The sequence below is a fragment of the Diabrotica virgifera genome, chromosome 10 (assembly GCF_917563875.1).
Source record: "Diabrotica virgifera virgifera chromosome 10, PGI_DIABVI_V3a".
NCBI lineage: Eukaryota > Metazoa > Arthropoda > Insecta > Coleoptera > Chrysomelidae > Diabrotica > Diabrotica virgifera.
The window spans coordinates 14,966,927-14,991,793 of record NC_065452.1 but is presented as its reverse complement, the minus strand read 5'-3'; the positions used below and the strand labels follow the sequence as shown (position 1 = coordinate 14,991,793).

Genomic DNA, 24,867 nt, shown 5'->3' with positions numbered 1-24,867 from the left:
TAATCTCCGATATGCAGACGACACTGTACTGATTGCCAGTAGTGATACCGAATTACAATATCTATTGGATTCTGTGGTAGCACAGTGCAGTAATTATGGTCTCCACCTTAACATCAAAAAAACAAAATATATGGTCGTCAGTAAGGATAATGTCATCGATGCTGGAATTCACGTTAATGATGTACAAGTTAAGAGAGTTGAAGGCTATAACATACTTGGGAAGCAGAATCACTGATAATTGGGATCCATCCACCGAAATACGTTGCAGAATTGCTCAAGCCAAATCAGCATTTTTTCGTTACAAGAAAATTTTATGCGGTCATGACATAAATTTGAGTCTTAGGACAAGAATTTTAAAGTGTTACGTGTTTTCCGTTCTTCTCTACGGAGTTGAGTCATGGACCTTACTTAACAGGAAGAATGCTTAAGATGGTTGAAACCTTTGAATTATGGTGCTATCGAAGAATGCTGAGAGTAAGCTGGATGGACAGGGTGCGTAATGATATTATTCTGAGCAGGATGAAGAAAGGCAGAGAACTGGTAAAAATGATAAAGTCTAGAAAACTCGAGTATTTTGCGCATGTTTGTAGACATCCGAAAAAATATAGCATTCTACATCTAATTATGCAGGGTAAAATATTAGGCAGAAGAAGTCGAGGAAGAAGAAAAACACCTTGGTTAAGAAATTTGAGGCAATGGCTTGGTCACACTTCGGAATCGCTCTTCAGATCTGCTGCGAGTAAAGTTATGATAGCCAACATGATCGCTAACGTTCGATAAACGGACATAGCACCCGAAGAAGAAGACTGAGTTACAGGGTGTTTTAACTAAAAATTGTTTTTTAAAAAAGTTTTAACTAAACTATTTTTACTCAGAATTTTAAAACTATTCGACGTATCCTTTTAATACTTGGCAGAAAGTGCGACTACTATACACTCTACTAAATTATGATACACAAACGTTTCTAGCTACTACCAGAGGCCTACGACAGGGGATAGTGAATGGTTGACTCTTCTTAAATTCTACGCCACTGGAGGAATTACTATTTTAGTGCCATTTTTAGATTTTCCAATACTTTCTACGTAAACAATATACTTTTCATTGGTAACACTAAAGTCATTAGTTTTCGAGATATTTGAAGTTAAATATGAAACGGCACAGTTATTTTGATTAATTTATGCTATGATTCATATGATTAAAATTTAAAAATTATTTGTACCCAGTACTTTAAAACTATTCGGCGTATCCTTATCATACTTGGCAGAAAGTGTAGGTACTGTTCACCCTAATAAAATAAGATAAAAAAACGTTTCTAGCTACTACCAGAGGCGTACGACGGGGGATAGTGGCTGGTTGACCCCAATTTCTACGCCACTGACGAAATTACTATTTTAGTGCAATTTTTTGATTTTTCAATACTTTTTATGTAAATAATATACTCCTCATTTGTAACGATAAAATGATAAGTTTTCGAGATATTTGAAATTAAAAATGAAGCGACACAATACATTAATCAAAATAACTGTGTCGTTTCATTTTTAACTTCAAAGATCTCGAAAACGAATGACTTTATCGTTGCGAATGAAGAGTATATTATTTTCATAGAAAGTATTGGAGAATCCAAAAATTGAACTAAAATAAAAATTCCGCAAGTGGCGCAGAATTTGGAAAGGGTCAACCATTCACTTTCCCCCGTCGTACGCCTCTGGTAATAGACAGAAACGTTTGTTTAACAGAATTTAGTAGTGTGTATAGTACCTATACTTTCTGCCAATTATGAAAAGGATACGTCGAATAGTTTTAAAATGATGAGCAAAAATAGTTTTTAAATTTTTAGATAAAACACCCTGTAGCTCATTAAGGAACCACATTTTATTTAAGTAATTTAGGTTAAATCTTCGTATTTTGTACTAAGGTTTCTCCAGTTACTATATGGACAATTATTAATGAAACACCCTGTATATTACAAAGTAGATACAAAGTTCCCGTACCCAGTATAAAAGCATACAAATTGTTGAACTTGGGTGTTAAAAAAAAATATCTAGATAGACTAGATAGACAGAGAAGCATTTTTAACGACCATACAGAATTCAAATATCAAATATACCATACAAAATATCAATACCATATATAAAAGGACTATCCGAGAAACTTAAAACAATAGGAAATAAATTCAACATTTCAACAACATTCAAAACAACAAACACATTGAGATCTATTCTATTTAAAACTAAACCTAACAGTGAACAAGAAAGAACAAAGAATTGTACATATTTATAAAATACCTTGTGAGTGCGAACAATTTTATTTAGGTGAAACATCAAGACCATTAAACGTTAGAATAAGTGAACATCAGTCTTATATTAAAAATAGAGAATTTGATAGATCTCAAATATGTCAACATGCATGGGATAATGAACATAGAGTTCAGTGGAGAGATTCAAGTATAGTCCTGAAAAATCAGATAGTAAAAAGAGAAAAATCAAAGAAGCGGCTCTAATTATGCTAAATGAAACCAATTGTGTCGCAAATTCCTCGGTAGAATGCAGTGATGTGGTTACCCATACTGAAAGAGGAAGTCAATAGAAAGAAAATACCACGATTAGTAAGTCAATAACATATCGAGTTAGTACAAATTTTATATTTTAGTATTACTTATTGTATATCTATGTATTATTATTATTTATAATTTAAACATATTAAAGTCAGAATTTGGTATTAGTTTTTTAAAGTAAATTAAATGTAATACCAAATACTTACGATGTCGGGATAGTATCACGAGGTCTTTTCCTGGTTTTCCCTCGTGATTTACTATGGAATCTCTAACGCGAGAATTTTACTGTCATCGTTGCATTTGGTTGTCTTTTTAAAGACAGATCACATGCTATGATTTTTTTGTGACGGATATTCTTGAGTTGGGATTGATTTCATGTAATCGAATGAACTATCTTTTAGTAAAGTCGTCCCAGGAACGCAACTCATAAATATTGGCGACATCATTTTAAAGTCTTCTACTTTAAAATGTATAATATAAGTCTGATTTGCCAATCTAAATGAGTCAGATTAAATAAGTTTTTTGAAGAATTTTTTTTACTTAGCAACAACATTTTGTTTATTTTAGTAGTATTTTGTATTTTGACAACGAAACCCGATTTGGGCTTCGAAACGTTAATAAAATCATTTTTTTGGTAAAATTGTGGCTTATTTCCCATTAAAAGTAATTGTTTAAATTGGAGATTTTCCTACCAGCTACTGTTACTACACCGGCCTATCCTTCTAAAGCCATCCTCATGACATGTTCACCATAAATGTTGAATAAGTCAGGTGACAACACGCAAACTTGTCTAACACCTCTTTCGGTCTTGAGTTGGTTTGAGTACTTTTGATCTAGTCGTACTAGATAGAGACACTTTAGATAATAATAGATAGAAATAATAATTGTTGTAGCATAGAAATACGTTACAGAATAAGTTCTGTATCGAAGAGCATTTATCAATGTCAATGAAGACGTACTATATTACTTGTTCCACCTACCTCTACCGAAAGTATACTTTTCCGGACCTGATTGTAGGGAGCAAAGTTGTACTTTTCCTCCCTAGGGAGGAAAATATTTTTCCTCCCTAGGGAGGAAAAGTAAAAGTGACGTCATGGTATTTCATTCATGAAATATAACTTATTGACTTGACGCCCTGTACAATACCTATTTTCTATTACGTAAGTATCTATACATTTTAACGTATATTTAAAAACACTCTGTATTTTGCAGAATGGTAAAAAAACAGTAAATTGTTATTCTGATTTAACAATGTTTACATTAATAATTTGACTTATATTTGACAGTTGACAGTTATATTGTACCTACTTGTTAGTTTTAGTTCTAATAAATTTTGTTGGTTAGTTACATAAATAAGTTAAGTAAAAATGAAAAAATGACATGTTATTTGAAGAAGGTGGAAAAACCATATGTATAACATGGGAGTAAAGTTCATTTTCCTCCCTTGAATGATTACTGCCCTCCGCTACGCGTCGGGCAGTAAACTTCATTCTCGGGAGGAAAAGTAGCACTTTCCTCCCTTGTTATACCTACATATAGCTATTGTTATCGCCTTCTTTGTTTGTAAAAGTTGATTTTTCTAAGTTATAGTACATATTTCATCCATAGTGATTATTTATATTTATTTTTAAAGTAAAAAAGCGTCTTTTAATTAATTAATGTGTCAGACACTTTCTGCTTTGTTTATTTTTCTGATAACTCTTGTACGTGCGGTGGCGATATATATATTTTTTAAGTTCAATATGGGGACGATAACTATTATCTGTAGATTGCATAAAATGGTTTTTTATAATTATTATAGAATAAAACGTAGATTTATCTCATTTTCAGTAATTTCTTTTATCATGATAGTCCAGAAAGCCACTGCGCATCCGCTAGGAAAAATATTCTAATTCGGATTTTTTGCACAATCTTACTCAAAAAGGACTCCTTTTAACAAATTTCCATGTTGCCAGGACCAAAAGGTGGTCAAAAATTTTTGAAGTTATACTTCTTTACGGGCGTAATGACGGTGAAATTTTATATGGGAAAACCTAGCGACCGGGCGCATGCGCATTATAACTTTGTTCTGATTGGATGTTCAAATGACATGACAAAAATTATCCAATATGGCAGCTGTGGCACAGCCGTGGGACTGTGGTTTGGTTATAATGTATGCTTGTTGCGTTTTAAAATTTGTAGGAAGAGACACAACAAACAAAAAGTTAGTTAATGGTTATACTGCCTTTTTAAATAGTTTTCATATTATATTTTTGGACTTATTTACATAGAAGAGATGATTGTTGCATGCCAATGTGAAAGCTCATCAAACTGTGACTAGTATGAGTGCCGCAGATCTCGCTTATTCAAAGCTAAAGAATCTTTCACTGGTAAGTGTTTTATAAATAGTTGATCAAATTTTGTTATGATATTTGAACATAGCCACTTTGCACGACGCAAGTGATTGCGAAATTTATTAGTCGTTATACGGGCTCCGATACCTACCTTGAACCTACCAAAATACATAAGTAGTATGTAATACTTTTATTTAAATAATATTCACCTAATATATTGTTTTCTTACTCTATGTTTTGTTGTATTTTTTCAATTCTAAATCATTTCAATTCAAAATCAAAATAATTTGATTTACATAAGTTAAAAATGTCAAAAGGTTAATCTGTTTAGTTAGACGATCTTCGCACATAATGACAAGCTGTCTCTATGGCAAAGTTTTAATGCGAGTGAATCCGAATACAACGCAAATACCAGCCGCTTGGTAAGTTGGTTCGAATCCCAATAGAAACTTTTATTTTTTTATTTTTTTTTATACATTTTATGATTGTAAGTATATTTATTATATAATTTTATTTTCAGAAAATACGTATTTAGTTAAAAAATTTTCCGACAATTAATGTTCAGAAATCATTTGTGGCATTTTTAATGTACTTGTGTGTGTTTTATTTTTTATTATTTTAATTTTTGGCACTGTTTTAATAAAAATGTTTGAGAAGTAGTACCTAAGTATAAATTAATTTAATATTTAAATAAAATATAAATAAAAAGTATATTAATTTCGTTTATAATCATATAATCATATAATAGAAGTATAACTTCTTACGTGCGTACAAAGTACACACACATTCTTTTTTAAACGTTTTTTTTTGTTTTTTTCCTAAAATTATTTTTATTGCATGGAAAAAAGTTCTTTTAGGTTTTTTGGATCATTCCAAACAGAAAAGGTCTTTAGTGACTTTTTTCTAAAAATGATAGTTTTTGACATATAAGCGATTAAAAATTGAAAAATTGCGAAATCGGCCATTTTTAACCCTCAAAGACTATGTGAAAAACTGAAAATTTGAATGTTGCCAAGGTAGGTAGATATTATTTAAACATCGATTGATGAAATCCCGAAGAGTTTTTTGCAATACAATGTTCAAAACTCCTTTGTTTTTTAATTGCGAATCAAGCGTGCGCGACACTATTTTCCACCGACAGTATGGTGCAAATGAAAGGAATAAATTCGTTATTTCGAAAATCGGCGACTTTAAGGAAAAATCCCGAAACAGGTCGATTTTTATTTTTAAGTTATGATATTGTGGCATGTATGGTATACTAGTGACGTCATCCGTGTGGACGTGATGACGTAATCGATGATTTTTTTAAATGAGAATAGGGGTCGTGTGGTAGCTCGTTTGAAAGGTACTTCAATTCTCTATCAAGTAATGTAAACATTTACATAATTTCTTATACAGGGTGTCCTTCTGCTTCTTTTTTTGTCAAATAATTTAATTTAATAAAAATTTTTTGGACACCCTGTATAAATAATTATGTAAATGTTTATATTACTGAATAGAGAATTGAAGAACCTTTCAAATGAGCTAGCACACGACCCCTATTCTCATTTAAGAAAATCATCGATTACGTCATCACGTCCAGATGGATGACGTCACTAGTATACCATATATGCCACAATATCATAACTTAAAAATAAAAATCGACCTGTTTCGGGATTTTTCCTTAAAGTCGCCGGTTTACGAAATTATTCCTTTCATTTGCACCATACTGTCGGTGGAAAATAGTGTCGTGCACGCTTGATTAGCAATTAAAAAACAAAGGAGTTTTAAATATTGTATTGCAAAAAACTCTTCGGGATTTCATCAATCGATGTTTAAAGAATATCTACCTACCTTGGCAACATTCAAATTTTCAGCTTTTCACATAGTTTTTGAGGGTTAAAAATGGCCGATTTCGCAATTTTTCAATTTTTAATCGCTTATATGTCAAAAACTATCATTTTTAGAGAAAAGTCACTAAAGACCTTTTCTCTTTGGAATGATCCAAAAAATCTAAAAAAACTTTTTTCCGTGCAAAAAAAATAATTTTAGGAAAAAAACAAAAAAAAAAACGTTTAAAAAATTTTTGACCACTTTTTGGTCCTGGCAACATGCAAATTTGTTAAAAGGAGTCCTTTTTGAGTAAGATTGTGCAAAGAATCCGAATTAGAATATTTTTCCTAGCGGATGCGCAGTGGCTTTCTGGACTATGACTATGTAACAGAAAACAAAAACGATGTGGGTATAATATAGTATATCTTATCTTATCTTATCTTAACCCTTAAACCTTGTTCAATCCTTACGGGTGTAAGGTATTCGAGGTTTTGGATTAAAAGCCTCCCCAAATGCCGTAGTTCTTGACTATCGACTCGGCTTCTCTCCAACTGTTTCCCTTTTCCCTGTCCTCACAATAACTAAATTATCAGTGATACATAGTTTAATTTAGATTTGCCTTTTCTATCTCTTCTTTAGTGATTGAAGGGCCAGTCAGCTGGTCGTCTGTATAAACTTCACTCATGGGTCTTTCGTCATGGATGTAGATTTCGTCATGGGTCTGTTCGTCATGAAGAGCTACTGGATGTAGTTTTCCTATATGTATATCAATTTTCTTCTTTTCACCCACCGCCACTATCTGGTTAACTATGGTAGTTGATCTTCGTTTTCTCTATATTCCAGCAGTCTCCTTAAGCTTTTTATGTAAATTACGGTCGTCGTGATGTCGTTGTAAATGTTCTAGATCGATACATTGTTGCTTAAGCCATTAATTTTTTGCTATTCTCATCTTTGCTTTTATTTGCCTGTTAATATTTTTATACAAATTGCTGCCGTCTTGGTCATTCTTGTGTCTCGCGGAGACACACTTGTGTATTGGAGTTACGAGCATAAGCATAGAAGATGAAGTTTCATTGACGTCATAAGAGTAACACGGAGAGTGAGACAGGGATGTATATTGTCGTCACTACTGTTTAACGTTTACAGCCAAAATATTAAGTTCTGGTCTCTTACCTCAGCTAGAGCTGGACCCCTTGTTAAGACATTAGTCTCGAAAGCGCCATTTTCTGTTATCTTCCTATTCGCTTTGTACCATTCTATAGTAGGAGGCGGTGAACCCATCGCTTCGCAATGCAGTTCCATGTGTGCGCCGACTTTTTTGCTCATTACTGCCACTGGAGGTTTACTGATCTTTACCCATTCGCGTGACGAATAGCCAAAATTTTTTTCTGGGTTAATACTCATTTCGTTACTTAGATCGTCCATTATTCTCCTACATTCTAACTGACTGAAAGTGACAGCGATGACTAATACTAATAGGATCATCTGTAACAAAAAATAATAATCGTTAATCAACTTTCAAAGCTAATATACTTTTTTATACAGTGTGTCAATTTTAAAACTTACAATGGGCTATATCTGACGAACAAAAGCTGATATCGAAAAATTCTTGAAACCGTTTCTAGGATAGTAAGGGGGAACTAAAATGACATGAAAGAGAACTCACCCCCATCAACCCCCTAGGCCCCACCCACTACAACCAAAAATTTTAAATTGCAAACCCCTACTTGTGATACATCATTGAAAAGACTGAAAAATGCTATCCAATGGTATAAATAATAATTATACAGGGTGTTAATATCAGCCATATTACTATGACTTTTGTATTTGTAATGCTATCTTCCGTACTATTATTTTGAATGATAAGAAGTGTCCGTCGGTACTTTTTTTTTGTTAAATAAAAACAATTTGCGGTTATTGCAAAACAAGTTGAAAACATCTGTTTTTTGGGTTCTGTCAGATTCAATAATTTTTGGTTTATTTGAGACTTTTGAATATCATTAATTTTCATCATTTGTACGATCGGTAGGTACTACTGTCATTCAACTGTAGTTGTCACGATGGTTTACAGTATATAGTGGAACCTCGATTATCCGCCAGGGCACCGGACCAAGGGTATGACGGATAATCGAAAAGATGGTTAACAAAACATTAAAAAAATTCAAAATTCATAGTACAGCTCTCAAATTTTATTTGTATGTTTTGTTTGACAATATAAGAGAGATTTGTGTTCGTACAATCTAATCAATTTGTCAGCTGTAGTCTGTGTCAGCTTCTGAATCTGCTTCTTCCGCCTCTGTTGCCATTTCAACGATTTCATCATCTGTCAACAATGGATAGCTTTTTGCGTCCTCATCACAAATTAACCATTCTTTTATGTCATCTTTAGGCCACGAAAACAAAACAATTAATTCATTCTTAAAATATGTTGATAGCAAAACTGTACATTTCAGTGAATTTCACTTGGCCTATCGACTTATCGCAATGCCCAAACAAAATGAATTTATGACTCATTTTTTACTTCTGTAGTCAATACAACTTATGTACGGACCCTGACGGTTAACAGAGGTGACGGTTAATGGAGAGACGGATAATCGAGGTTCCACTGTACCTGAACCAGTGTTATTTACAAACAACTCAAATATTTAATGAAAAGCATTCGGACAAAAATGTAAGTCACGTGTATGTCCGATATTTAGTTGAAAAGTTTAGAGAAACGGGATCAGTGCAAAATAAAAAAGGGATGCCCCAGATTACTGAATGAAGCATCCCAAATTGAGGTCCTTGGAAATTTTGCAATTGAGCTTACTGCATCAACGCGTCAAGTGTCTGCAATGACACGACTTTCACATGAGTCGGTTAGAAAGGTGTTGAAATTACATAAGTTTCACCCGTACAAAACACAAATTCTTCAAGAATTAGGCGATGATGATCCAGACCGACGAATGAGTTTTGTGAACGCATGAGTGAAAGAATTAGCGTTGAACCGAGAATGTTAAAAAATATTTGTTTTACTGATGAATGTACTTTTATGCTGAATGGTAATGTAACAAAACTGTCGGTATTAGAGTGATGCGAACCCGCATCGATTCAGAAGTCACACTCAATATCCTTAAAAACTGAATGTTTGGGCAGGAATATCAGGCGATGCTATAATTGGCCACTTGTTCATACCAGGTAATTTAAGTGGCCGACATTTATCTCGATATGCTAGAAAACACCATCGAACCTTTAATTGTGCATGAATTAGAGAACCAAAGGGACGACCAAGGCAACCTAGCTCTATACGAAGATGTGCTGCACTTCCAACAAGATGGAGCACCTCCTCACTATCCAGCTTCCATTAGGCACTGGTTGGATACTAATTTTCCGAACAAATGGATTGGAAGGAGAGGTCTTATTGAGTGGCCACCGAGGTTACCAGGCTTACCGCCACCTGACTTATTTCTATGGGGTTATCTCAAGTCAGTTGTTTATAAAACTCAACCTGCGCCACTTGGGAAATTCCGAGAAAGAATTACGCAAGCATGTCGAGCTATTACTAGAACAACATTTGCCAAAATTCGTGCAGAATTTGACAATAGGCTGTATTATTGTTTACAAAACAACGGAACCCACTTTGAACATTTACTTAATTGACATTTTTAACAAATTTGTAGTTCAACAAAAACCTCATTAAATTCTCCATTTAAGCCAAAGTTTCACAATTATTGCTTCACCCTGTATAATTATTATTTATACCATTGGATAGCACTTTTTATAGTCTTTTCAATGATGTATCACAAGTAGGGGTTTGCAATTTAAACTTTTTTGGTTGTGGTGGGTGGGGCCTAGAGGGTTGATGGGGGTGAGTTCTCTTTAATGTCATTTTAGTTCCTCTTACTGTCCTGGAAACGGTTTCCAGCATTTTTGATATCAGCTTTTGTTCGTGAGATATACAGAGTCTATTTTACTTCAAATCAGGCCCGAGGCACTACACAATTTTCGGGCCCCTAAATATAATTTAATATTAATAACTTTTTTAAAAGTATTAATATAATTTAATAGAAATATAGTTGCACCAAAATTTTAAATTTTTGTTAACATTAAATAAAATTTATATTTAAACAATTACACATCGCGCATCGTTTAAAAATATAAATGTCATTTCCTTTTGTAAATAATTTGGTTCTTGAACCATAAAATGCTAAAATGCTGTTCTTGGACAAAAATTTAATAGTTGCTATTATTAATTGTATAACGTTTCTCAAGTGTTTTTTTTTTCATCTAAATAACTTTTTTGCATTAATGTTACAAAATTTGTGCTGCTGTAGGTACTACTTGTCTGGACTTAACGTAATTAAAAATTTATGAAAAATGTTCAGGATATCGCTCATGCTGAATAACTGTCCTATTCATATTTTTCCAGTCATTATACCCTTCGTAAGTTAGAAGAACAATGTTCGTGAAAAACTGTTTACAAAAGTAACAATAAAAACGGTTACATTTAGGACTGTAACTACTGTATGTATAGTCTGTATGTACTGTATGTACCTACATTACATAACTACTCGCGAGTAATAATTTTTCCCATTAGCTTTCGTTTTATAAAAATCACACTTTGCAAATGTCTGATTTTATTATTATCCAATTGTGTAACACACTCACTAATTTTATCAATAGTTTGATTCTGTCGATTATTTATAAAATATTGTTAAAATTCCAGATAAAAATGCTTTGGCCCAATCCCCTATATCGCTAGGAAAAGAGTTATTGACATTGCCGTTTTCTAATCAACTATTTTCAATGGGAAACAAGACGCAATTTTACAAAAAAAATGTCGTTTTCTATAGGAGATCACGGAGATGTACCTACATACTTGCGCCAGGGAAGTCACTCGAAAATCAACAGTGGGGTCATCATTTCTTGTTCGTAAAATGAAAGAATTTTGAAAAATTTGGTTATTGAATTATTTTTTGTGATCTTTCCGGGCTCCATTAAAATTCGGGCCCGAGGCAGGTGCCTCACGGGCCTTGTGGTAAAATAGGCTCTGGAGATATAGTCCATTGTAAGTTTTAAAATTGACACACTGTATATTAAATATAATGATATACACTTTCTATTACCTTCTTCATGTTTTAAGAAAAAGAAAAAAAAACTGAAGGGAACAACAACTTAGTAAAATCCTTTATAAAAGGTATATATTTATTAAAATCCCTTAGCCCTTTTGATGTACCCCTAAAAGGGGGAAAGTGTTCGGTGTTCCGTTCCTGCTTGTTTCCAGCTAGAGCGCCTATAGTTTTAAAATCTTGTTTTCGTTATGCAGACGTAGATTAAAAAGTGTTTGGACTCGTGACATCAAAAGTGCACCTCCTAGTTTAATTATTGTTAAACTATTGTTATTATTTTTCATATTTTTGAGAGCATGTATTAAGATCATAATAAAGTATCCCGCACAGACCTTATGGAAATTAGGTCCTAGTGGATTTCGTTCATACTTTGGGAAAATACTCTTTGAAGCATCCTGATAAAAAGTTCTCATGGGCACAGCACAATCGTATGAAGGATTTTCAAGATATTTATAGAGGCACAAACTCGGAAAATTATCAGATTTACTGGGTATTCCAATTCCCTGAGTTACTGGTTATCTTTTTTTTTGGACTGAGGTGGAACCCTCTTAGCAGACTAGGGAAGGTGTCCCTAGTACTGTTGGACTCGGACAGGAAAGGAGAACACGCTAGGGCGCACCAACCAAAGTATGGCCCGTGCGTGCCGCATGCCCCCCATGACCAGCCGCCTACCAACTAAAACCACCCCCTCTTCCGACCCGGAATATCCCTGAACGTGCTCCTTGGGGAGCGATGCATGGGGATATCCCGAGCTGTCTGAAAGAAAGTAACCAGAAGCATTGGGTCATTTAAGGGTCTATTTTCCAGCCTAGAAACGGTAGGACTAAATAGAGAAAAGTCTGGTTCCTACACGGAGGAAGGTGGGCCAACCCCTGCCTAAAAACGGCAGGGCTTGGGTGACTGTTCTGTAGTGTGGTGGATAGAATGAGCCCTAGAAGAATTAGGGTCATATTTCTTTGACGCGGATTTTTTTTTATTATTTCTTATTTTGATTTTTTAATTTTTTTTATTTTTATATATATATATATATATATATATATATATATATATATATATATATATATATATATTTAAAAACATGAGATGTAGATCCTTGAAACACACACATATATATATATATATATATATATATATATATATATATATATATATATATATATATATATATATATATATATATATATATATATATATATATATATATATTTATTTTGTAACTATTGTGTTGACCCGCCTCACCCATTCTGCTCCAGTCGTTCCAACTCGGATTTTCTCTTAATTATACCGGTTATAATGTCGGTTATGGCCTCGAAATCCGCCTTGTTTCCGATCGCAAAATTAATAATATTGTTAGGGCCGATGTCGCCAAACCTACTACGGAGCCTGACCTGCTCGTGAGCAAAGACGCTGCACTGGAAAACGCAGTGTTCTGCGTCTTCCCTCACGCGACAGGTCCGGCATAGGTCGTCGTCCGACTTCCCGATCCTGTGGGTGAATGCCCTGAATGATCCATGATCGGTCAAAAATTGTGTAAAATAAAAATTTACTCTCTTGAACTTGCAGGCGTACCACGACTCCACGTTCGGGATCAGCCTTTTGGTCCACTGGGCTTTGGTAGATTCCCCAGCTGCCAGTCCGCCAGGAGTTGTTGTCGTGCGGCCGAGTTACTGGTTATCTGGCAACATGTAGAAGTTTGGATCAAGGAAAAGTACTAGTAGTCTACGATTTTTTCCTGGCTATCCAATAGCGACCTTTACTTTGACCTTGACCTTCAACAATCGTCATCTTCTAGAGTTTCGAGGGTTTTCGGCATTAAATTGATATACACAGATTACTCATGGGTTTTGGGATCGCTATACACGAATATGCCATCAGAATTGACCTCTGGGGGATGTGGTGGCCAGGGCCACTGCAAGGGACGTCATCTTCTAGAGTTTCGATGGTTTTCGGCATTTAATGAATGATGCAAATGAATTACTGGAGGGTTTTTTGAGGTCACTAAACACGAATATGCCACCAGAACCGACTCCCGGAGCACCTGGTTTGCAAGGTCAATGAAAGGGGCTCCTGGAGTTTCGAGGGTCTTTGGTACTACATTAATGCAAACGGATTAGTTATAAGTTTTTGGGGTTGCTGAACACGAATACGTAATCAGCACAGACACAGGTGCACCTGGTGCGCAAGACAGGTTACCTTCAGGAGTTAAAACCCTAAGAGTAATCCATTTGATTCCTCCGAAACTCCAGAAGATAACCTGTCCTAGGCACCAGGTGCTCCTGTGTCTGTGCTGATCACGTATTCGTGTTCAGCAACTCCAAAAACCTATAACTACTCCGTTTGCATTAATGTAGTACCAAAGACCCTCGAAACTCCAGGAGCCTCTTTCATTGACCTTGCAAACCAGGTGCTCCGGGAGTCGGTTCTGGTGGCACATTCGTATTTAGTGACCTCAAAAAACCCTCCAGTAATTCATTTGCATCAATTAAATGCCAAAAACCATCTAAGCTCTAGAAGATGACGTCCCTTGTAGTGGCCCTAGCCACCACGTCCTCCGGAGGTCAATTCTGATGGCATATTCGTCTTTACCGATCCCAAAAACCCATGAGTAATCTGTTTATATCAATTGAATGCCGAAAACCCTTGAAACTCTAGAAGATGACGTTTGTTGAAGGTCAAGGTCAAAGTAAAGGTCTCCATTGGATAGCCAGGAAAAAATCGTAGACTACTAGTACTTTTCCTTGATCCAAACTTCTACATGTTGCCAGATTACCAGTAACTCAGGGAATTGGAATACCCAGTAAATCTTATAATTTTCCGAGTTTGTGCCTCTATATCTTGAAAATCCTTCATACTATTGAGTTGTGCCCATGAGAACATTTTATCAGGATGCTTCAAAGAGTATTTTCCCAAAGTATGAACGAAATCCACTGGGACCTAATTTCCATAAGGTTTGTGCGGGGTACTTTAATGAAGAATTCCTTTATAAAAGGAATATTTATTAAAAAAACCCTTAAAGGGCTACACCTATCGCAGAACGAGCGTCGCTGATGATGCTTTACTTAGAACGAAAACGTTATGTGATATATGTAGTCCTTTAAGGGTTTTTTTTAGATAAATATACATTTTTATAAAGGAATTTTTCATTAAATTTATTTGTGATTAATGATATACAGCCTAGCTAGAGGAACTTTTTCCTTGTGGATTTAGAATCATAATGGTGGTAATTACATTGCTTTGCCAGCTGCTAAAACTTCCTATGCAAATATTTTAAACTGGTTCTCAAAAACCTGATCTGGTTCATAAAATCATCTCATTAAATTTCAAAGTACAGAATAGTGATGTAACGAATATTCGTATTCGCATTCGCGAATATCCGCATCTTTTTGCATATTGGCATTCGCGTTCGCATTCGCAAAATTTGTGCGAATGTTTTGCGAATATGAATATCAGAGAAAAAATAATTTGAAAATAACGTTAGATTAATAAAATCAAAATCTATTCTCTTTCTCATCTTTTTTTATTAAAAAAAGGTAACTTAACCTCACATAATCAGATTATCAGCCTTCACGTTGTTTTATTATTTGGTATAATGTAATAAAGCTTAAGATTCAGATTGATTTACACTAAATACAATTAACTTCTCATTACTTATAAATTTAGAAAACATTTCAAAAATAGAAACAAATTTGAAACAAAAAAACTGAACATTTGCATTCGCATCCGCATTCTCGAATGTCGTTATTAGATATTCGCATTCGTATTCGCGAATGTTCAAAAAACGACATTCGTTACATCACTAGTAGAGAATGATGTTATCAGAGGAAGTCAACTCGTTATCAGATACAAATGGCAGAATTATTTAGTAAGGTTTCAGTTACAAATTTTCTTCAAGCAAATAAGATCACCTCACATGTTTGCAAAACTAAGATTACTTTCTATAGTACAGGAAAATTTTCTTTTTTGCATTTTATAATTGTTAACATACTAAATTACACATCCAATAATTTTTATCCATTAAACAGATCGGTGCAGTTCGACCCTATACGCTTAATACATATATCGTATTTTACACTAGAGAAGCATGCCTCAGTCAGGATATTTAAATCGCCGTTCGAAATTGTTTGAATTTTGTTGCTGGTCGGTCTAGTCCCTTTACGAAACCGTAAGCTAGACATAGAACCGATGCCGGCTGGCCCAGGCTTGCCTCTTCAGAGCCGTATCTATTTTTATTTTGTATCATAAAAATAAAGTTATTTAACAAATTTCAAAAAGTTAAATTGTATTTAATGAATTGATTATGGGATAAAGAAATAACGTAAATGGATTGATAGACTGGTGAGGCACTGCCTCACCTGCCTCATAGGACCAGCCGCTACTGAAAGCTAGGTGCTTCCCTAGGAAGCATTTTCGGACTAGGTGATTTGGGTTAAATTCTCTTAAAATTATCTGAGGAACGTCGTGTCTTCGTTTGTCGGTAGAGTTTCTGGACACCCTGTATAATGCAATCATTCAAATATGTCCGAACACTGAAATACATGGTTGTAGATTTCACCTACACCAAGCTTGTAGTATGTGGTATTGAAAAATTCAGTCTCAACATTAGAATATACGAATAATTCTGAAGTAGGCAAGTAGCTCAAACATATTTTTGGCCTTACATATATAAAACCAGAAGACGTATCAGATTGTCTTGTGTTTGATTTAATGTCATGCAAACCAGAAAATGAAATTTTAGATAGATAGGGGAGGAGGGGGCTAGTTGTAACAATTTTCATAAAATCAAATATATCTTGACAACTATTTTTCCAATTATCACTAATTAAACACTAAACGCTAGTTTAACTCTTTCTGAATAAAATTGAACTGAAAAAAATTAAAAGGACTGATATTTATTAATCAATTAACATTTTACCAAAAAAAGTCAATGTTACAACTTACCCCGCGCTTGGGGCTAGTTTAACATCTATTGGGGCAGGTTGTAACAGTAAGAAAATTAAGAATTTCCAAAACATTAAAAATGTTATTTACCAGTTTTTTAACAAAAACAAGTACACTTTTCATAAAACATTTATTTTTATTAAAATGTCACATATTTATGTAATACAAAATAAAAAAATAATTAACTTGCAAGAGGTATGAATAACTTCAATCTTCATCGGGGTTACAATTAATGCAAATAAAGGAAATTATATCTCCTGTCGCACATTTGACGTGTACCCACAGCTTGCATACAGTACATTCAACCCATTCGCATTTAACTGATGCACTATATGGTTTAGTGCATACCAAACAATACCATTCATCAGCCTCTGACTCAGATTCAGAACTAAAAACCCTTTTTTTACACGTTTCCACGTTTTGAAATGCCTCAGTAATACTCATTCGTTGAAACAATAATATAGGGTCATCTGTACCACCCAGGAAGATTACGGTGTAATTTTCATAATAGTAAACAAACTCTAAATTTGCATATAGTTTATTGTATATTGAAATGTTTATTAGTAGGTACCTACTTAGCAATAAACATTTTGCCTAGAAAGCTGGCTTTCATTATTATTTTCAAACCCTTCGGGGAAAAGAATAGGTAGGGTGATTAGTTTAGCCGACTTACCGATAGAACGTGTGTAATCCGATAAAACCCAGCTTTACAAATTAAATAAGACGCATAAATACGAAGAAGTAATTACCTATTATAAGTTAATACTTTGTCATATCAATTAACTATTTTTGTTGGAAATAAGCCGTAAAACTAAAGTAATAGTTCTTATTATTTTCGCGTTATATTCACTTTGTAAAGATTTTTTACCCGTGTTGAGCTGCCCCCCCCCCACTTGCAAAAATCAAAAAACAAATAGCCCTGATTTATGAGCTATTTATGAGCTTTCATATTCCGCAAACTAAAAATTTTGAGCTCGTTCCACTGAGCAGGAATTTAATACTTTAGTGGGGGGGCTGAGTCAGCCCCCCCCACTACTTAAAAATAGGAATATTGAATCGGTTTTTGCGGCAGAATTACGAGCTATTTATGAGCTCTTGAAATTATATAGTTTCGATTTTTGAGCTCATCCCCTTCACCCCCAAACAACACTTTAATTGATTTAACTTAAGAGAAAAATGCTGAGAAAACTTAAAATATATCGTATTGCGGATATAATTCCTATAGCTTATATACTCTAAGAATAAACTCTTAAATCACGTGCATTTCGATTATTGAGCTACAACCCCTTCGCAAGAAAACCACCCTATCTTCCCGGCTTAAGAGAAAGTTGTACTTAAAATGCATTAAATTAATTATTTGACGACTACATATCATTTAATAACTTATAAGCTTCCAAATTACGCGCATTTAGATCAGTAAATTGCAATGTATAGTGCAGTCACTGAAGGTAAAAATCAACGATTATCTTCAATTTCGGTGAACCTTCATCAATTTTCACGAAAATTGGTCAGTGGTTAGAGGATACGTCAAGAAACAAGGGTGACATGGTACCACCTTGCGCCTTTACCCTGAGGGTGGATACCGCCCCTTCTCGGGGGTGAAAATTATTTTATAAAAAATAACTGCACAAATCAATAAAAGAACAAATTAAAAGCAAAATTTATTATATAAAGCTATTAAAATAAGTCAATACTTTTTAAGTTATTAAAGATCAAAGATTTTAATTATTCGTAAAAAAATGCATGTTTTTGGAGCGATTTTTCGTAAATCACTGAAAAACTGTAAGTTTTTACAAAAAAGTTAATAGTAGTTTAATTCGTATAGCTTATATTCTAAGAATAAACTCTTAAATCACGCGCCTTTCGATTATAGAGCTACAACCCCTTCGCAAGAAAACCATCCCATATTCCCGGCTTAAGAGAAAGTTGTACTTAAAATAATTTAAATTAATTATTTGGCGACTATATATCGTTTAATAATTTATGAGCTCGCAAAATATACGCATTTCAATTATTGAATTGCCATTTTCTTTCTACAGTGCAGTCACTGAAGGTAAAAATCCACTATGACTTTCGATTTCGGTAAATCTCCATCCATTTTCACGAATTGACAATAACAACTTGCGGTTTTAGCCTGGGGTATATGTCACCCGTTCTTGTAGGTGAAAATTACTTTAATAAAAATAACCCCACAAATCGAGAGAGGGACAAATTGTAAGCAAAATTTGTTATAAAATGTTATTAATAAATCAATGTTTTTGAGTTATTAAAGATCAAATATTTTAATTTTTGTGAAAGAAAATGCATGCTTTAAGCGATTTTTCATAAATAACTCAAAAACTGTAAGTTTTTACAAAAAAGTTTTCATCACTAAAATTGAAGCTAATAAAAAATATAATAAATTGCTTAGTTGAAAAACCCTTTAATGTTAATTTAAAGTAAGTTATTGGTAATTAAATATATATTTTTTTCTGCGACTGTTCAAATCTAAGGATTCAAGCTTAAATAACGGGAAAGAGATGCATTTTATAACACTTAGGTACTAAATACTTGTCAAAGTACTTAAAAATACCTATCAAAAATGAGCTCCAGAAAAAGTTGATAGCATCAAAATCCGCTCACCAATTTTCGTGAAAATGAATGGAGATTTACCCAAATTGAAGGTCATAGTTGATTTTTACCTTCAGTGACTGCACTATAGAAAGAAACTGGCAATTCAATAATTCAGATGCGTATATTTTGCGAGCTCATAAATTATTAAACGATATCTAGTCGCCAAATAATTAATTTAAATTATTTTAAGTACAACTCTCTCTTAAGCCGGGAATATGGGATGGTTTTCTTGCGAAGGGGATGTAGCTCAATAATCGAAAGGCACGTGATTTAAGAGTTTATTCTTAGAATATAAGCTATACGAATTACACTACTATTAACTTTTTGAAGTTATACTTCTTTACCGGCGATATGAGGGTGAATTTTTATATGTTAAAGCCTATGATCCCGGCGCATGCGCATTATAACTTTGTTCTGATTGGATGTTCAAATGACATGTCAAAAATTATTCAATATGGCGGCTGTGCCACAGCTGTAGTTTGATTATTTATGGTTGTTGCGTTTTAAAATTTGTGTGAAAAGAAACAACAAACAAATGTTAGTTAATAGTTATACTGCCTTTTTAAATAGTTTTCATATACCTATATTTTTGGACTTTTGGACTATTTTGGACAAGGAAAACTCATTCTAATGTGGTAAGTAGTTTTTATTATAATCATATTGTAATTATACATTTGGATTAGGTTGAAATACAGTAGAGCGCTGATTATCCGAACTAACTGGGGGACATAGGTGTTCGGAAAACTGATTTGTTCGGATAATCGAACTACAATATATTGATACATATTTATAGTCATACATATTTATCCACAAGTGAATAAAAGCCATATTTATATACCTACATATTTATCTATATCTTGATAATGACAACTAGCAACTAAACAAAAAAGTGCAATCTTTGCAACAACATAATTATTTTTGGATACAATATTGAAGAAAATTGAAGATATTTTAAGCATCAATTACTAACGCTTGCTCGGTATTCGAGTGAGCAACGCGGGAGTAGATAGTTCGAATAAGCGGTCGTTCGGTTGATCGACGTTCGGATAATCGAGGCTCTACTGTACATTTATTTTCTCAAGAATGGGGATTTTAGAGAGAAATCCCAAATTAGGTCCGATTTTTATTTTTAAATTATGATTTTTTTGCGTAGATTTATTTATCTAGTAGGTATGTAATGCTTTGATTTACATACTTAATTTGATTACCAACAAAAGTTCTACCAATCTTCATCTAATATATTGTTTTCTTACTGTTTTGTTATATTTTAATATTTTCTTCCACAAAATTTAAACTACATAATTTAATTATATTCAAAACAACTGTCAAACAGTAAAACGTTCAGTTACCCTATTTTTCCACATGACAAATAATGTGGAATTGGACGAGTGAGTCTAGGCTTCGATTACGAATCAAAGCGCCCCGAAATTCACGGGTTCGATTCCCGATGCAAGTTTTTATTTTTTTATGCATTTTATGATTGTAAGTATATTTGTTATATAATTTTTTTTTCAGAAAATGCGTATTTAAAATTTTTGCCAACAATTATTATCGTTCAGAAATCATTTTTTCTTTGTGGCATTTTTCAATGTGTTTGTGTGCGTTTTATTCTTTTATTTTTTTAAAATTTTTGGTATTGTCTTAAAAATCACATAATATGTAGATAGTAGAAGTATAACTTCTTACGTGCGTACAAAGTACACACACATTCTTTTTTGTAAAAACTTACAGTTTTTCAGTGATTTACGAAAAATCGCTCCAAAAACATGCATTTTTTTACGAATAATTAAAATCTTTGATCTTTAATAACTTAAAAAGTATTGACTTATTTTAATAACTTTATATAATAAATTTTGCTTTTAATTTGTTCTTTTATTGATTTGTGCAGTTTTTTTTTATAAAATAATTTTCACCCCCGAGAAGGGGCGGTATCCACCCTCAGGGTAAAGGCGCAAGGTGGTACCATGTCACCTTTGTTTCTTGACGTATCCTCTAACCACTGACCAATTTTCGTGAAAATCGATGAAGGTTCACCGAAATTGAAGATAATCGTTGATTTTTACCTTCAGTGACTGCACTATACAAAATAAATTGCAATTTACTGATCTAAATGCGCGTAATTTGAAAGCTTATAAATTATTAAATGATATGTAGTCGCCAAATAATTAATTTAATGCATTTAAGTACAACTTTCTCTTAAGCCGGGAAGATAGGATGGTTTTCTTGCGAAGGGGTTGTAGCTCAATAATCGAAATGCACCTGATTTAATAGTTTATTCTTAGAGTATATAAGCTATAGGAATTATATCCGCAATACGATATATTTTAAGTTTTAAGTTAAAGTTTAAGTTAAATCAATTAAAGGGTTGTTTGGGAGTGAAGGGGATGAGCTCAAAAATCGAAAGTATATAATTTCAAGAGCTCATAAATAGCTCGTAATTCTGCCGCAAAAACCGATTCAATATTCCTATTTTTAAGTAGGCTGACTCAGCCCCCCCCCCCCCACTAAAGTATTAAATTCCTGCTCAGTGGAACGAGCTCAAAATTTTTAGTTTGCGGAATATGAAAGCTCATAAATAGCTCATAAATCAGGGCTATTTGTTTTTTAATTTTTGCCAGTGGGGGGGGGGGCAGCTCAACACGGGTAGATTTTTTGTTGGCACTGTAATATAATACAGCTTATATATTGCATCTCTCGGCTCGGTAGACCGCAAGCTGTATAGTAGAAACATTATTATATTTATAATATATTATATTATTATGTGTAATATAAGTTAAGCTGACCGATAGAATATTACATATGTTTACTTGTATTACAGCTTCCTTCAGTGATCTATATACGTGGTGAAATAATACATTATTATGCCGATTAGAACTTTTTCAACTCTTTGAATCGTTGTATCTCAAAAACGGTGGCTCTTAGGAAAAAAGTATTAAGATATTTTTTATATATAATTATCTAATCTACATTTTTTGATAGAACTAATTTTATGATAAAACTTGCCGTTTCGCTGAAAATCGCTAAAAATTATATTTGGTGACTTTTCACATAAATTATATTTTCACATAAATTTTTTAGCTCGGGTCGGATTTATGAGGACTTTTTAGATTTCATTTACGATGGTATTTTGAACAATCTGCCAATTTTCAGCTTGATGGTAATTATTGTAACCTCACTCCTATTTTTGAGTCTAACTAGACCGGTCTAATAATAAATTTAGTAAGATTGTGCCCCATAGCACACTTTTGTATGTTTATCAAAATAACTGTAAAACTAACGTCCCAATCGTAAAATCGTTAAGCAATGTCAAAGTATAATTAAATTTAGAAAAGAAATGTACACCGAAAGTTTCATTTCCGTTAAAAACAATAGCGATAACCAAAATTGTATGAGCGTCAAATTTTATATTACCTCATCAAAATTAAACACCTTCACACAACCACTATTTTCAGCTATCTGCGAATGACTGACTAGGCGGTGTCAATTGCAGGATGATAAGAGAATAAGATTGAGTCAGGTAAATTATTTAAAAACGGTCAAATAACCAATGAAAAGCCGTTACTACTTATCACTGTTACAACAAGCCCCTCGTTCCCCTACGCTGAGTATTTAGTTGAAACTTATACAGACGAAGACGAAAATGCCATATTCTCTCCTGTGGGCAAACGCAAGTTCTTCTGTTATTCCTATTACGAATGCTTGCGAATCTTTTCATTCGCATTCAATTCCTCGTTTTATAATACGCATCCATCATCCAGCCATATTATATTTCCTTAGAAAAAGTTAAAGAATATCAAGTAAATAAGTACGTTAAAATTTAAAATTTGCATATTGCAAAACCTATTAAAGATAAACAAGTAAAACTGAAATTGAAAAATGTAGAAAATTTAATAATACGGTATCAATCTAATCAAATGACTATTGACTAGAATGGATTTTGTAAAGTGTGTCTCTTATTATAAGTAGATAGTAAATATTAAATAATAATTTGTACGTTTTACATAGGTATTTATTATCTATATTATAAACTATTAATATAAACTATATAAACATTCTTAAATTACTTTCATCTATATTTTTATTTTATTATATACCTCAGTGAGTTGGTGAGGAAAATACCTACCAGATTAATACGAACCCTTAAATTTGGTGAGGAAAATACCTGTCGTATTATAGTTTTACTTTTTGGTGAGGAATTTACCTCCGCCCCTCCGGAACACATAAGCAGAAGTGCAAGAATCGAAAAACCGATCACAGTATTTCATCGAGAAGGACTAAACTTACTGTTAGCATTTGATTACGATATAGATCTAATAGAAACCACCAGATTAAGGATGAAGGAGACTTTCGTCAGGTTCGAGAGGGAAGCAGAGAAGATGGGGCTCCTTATCAATGAAAACAAAACTAAATACATAATATATGTATATGCCGCAATAACCGAAACATATCGACGGATTTTTGACAAAACATCTTAAGCATCAATTTTCCGAATATGGGATTTTTATCTTAAATGGTTCCTTACGATAGTTTACAGCTGATTCAAAATTATTTTTCCCATATAACATCTTAAGTGTCTAAAATTGAATTTAATTTTTATCGTAACCACCTCATTTCAACTTCATTTTGTGTCTTTGGTATACTAAACGGCAAGGTAGTACCGACAGATGATAGTAAACGCCATAAATCTTGTCGGTTACGTTTGCATATTTTGCCGCTTACGATAAGAATTAATGACCAAAATGACCGTTAGGATTACTCAGTGTTATCTTAAATGTGTTAGAACTCAGTGCAAATTTTATTTCGCTAAAACAATTTAAAACGAAAATAGTGGTAGTTTTGATAAATCCTCTTATTCAATGGATGCGGTAAGTTTTTAATACTTGTTTTTATGGTTTATTGTTTTTTAATAGAATTTTAAGTCTAATTTACTAAGGGAGCGTTCAAGTATTACGTAACGTAATTTTTGACGATTTTTGACCCCCCTCACCCCATGTAACGCACCGTAACGTTTTTCTGTACCCCTTTTCCCCCTACCTAAACGTTACGTAACACCCAAGTGGCCATTTGAACCTAAATGGAAAACGAGGTTGCGAAAAGTACCGGAAACTCGGTAAAAGAACTTTGTTATTATTTTAATGGCATTTGAGGTAATAATAAAAACTTACAATCATCATTCAGCCTTAAATGTCCACTGCTGAACATAGGCCTCCTCCCCTCGTTTCCAACCACGTCTATCCTGCGCTGCTCTTATCCAGTTTTTATTTAGCTTTCTTAAGTCGTCAGTCGATCTTGTAGGCGGTTGACCGACGTTTCTCTTGTCTTCGCTTGACCTCCATTCCAATAACCTTTTTGTCCATCGCCCATCTGTCATTCTGGCAATGTGTCCTGCCCATCTCCACTTCAACCTGGCTAGCCTTTCGATGACGTCAGTCACATTTGTTCTTCTCTTGATTTCTTCGTTTTTGATTTTGTTTTGCAGAGTTATTCCTAACATTGAGCGCTCCATTAT

General features: G+C 33.5%; 1 protein-coding gene across 1 annotated transcript in view; it reads right to left on the bottom strand.

Moving 5' to 3' along the window:
* Nucleotides 1-22,802, bottom strand: part of LOC114336528 (neural/ectodermal development factor IMP-L2-like) — a 45,274-nt gene extending 22,472 nt beyond the window's left edge. Inside the window, exons 1-2 of the mRNA XM_050663313.1 lie at nt 22,770-22,802; nt 7,873-8,184 (exon numbers count right to left, since the gene is read on the bottom strand). Coding sequence (XP_050519270.1) covers nt 7,873-8,184 — 312 coding nt within the window. The 5' untranslated portion in view covers nt 22,770-22,802. The remainder of the gene's footprint in view (nt 1-7,872; nt 8,185-22,769) is intronic.
* Nucleotides 22,803-24,867: the final 2,065 nt, after the last annotated feature.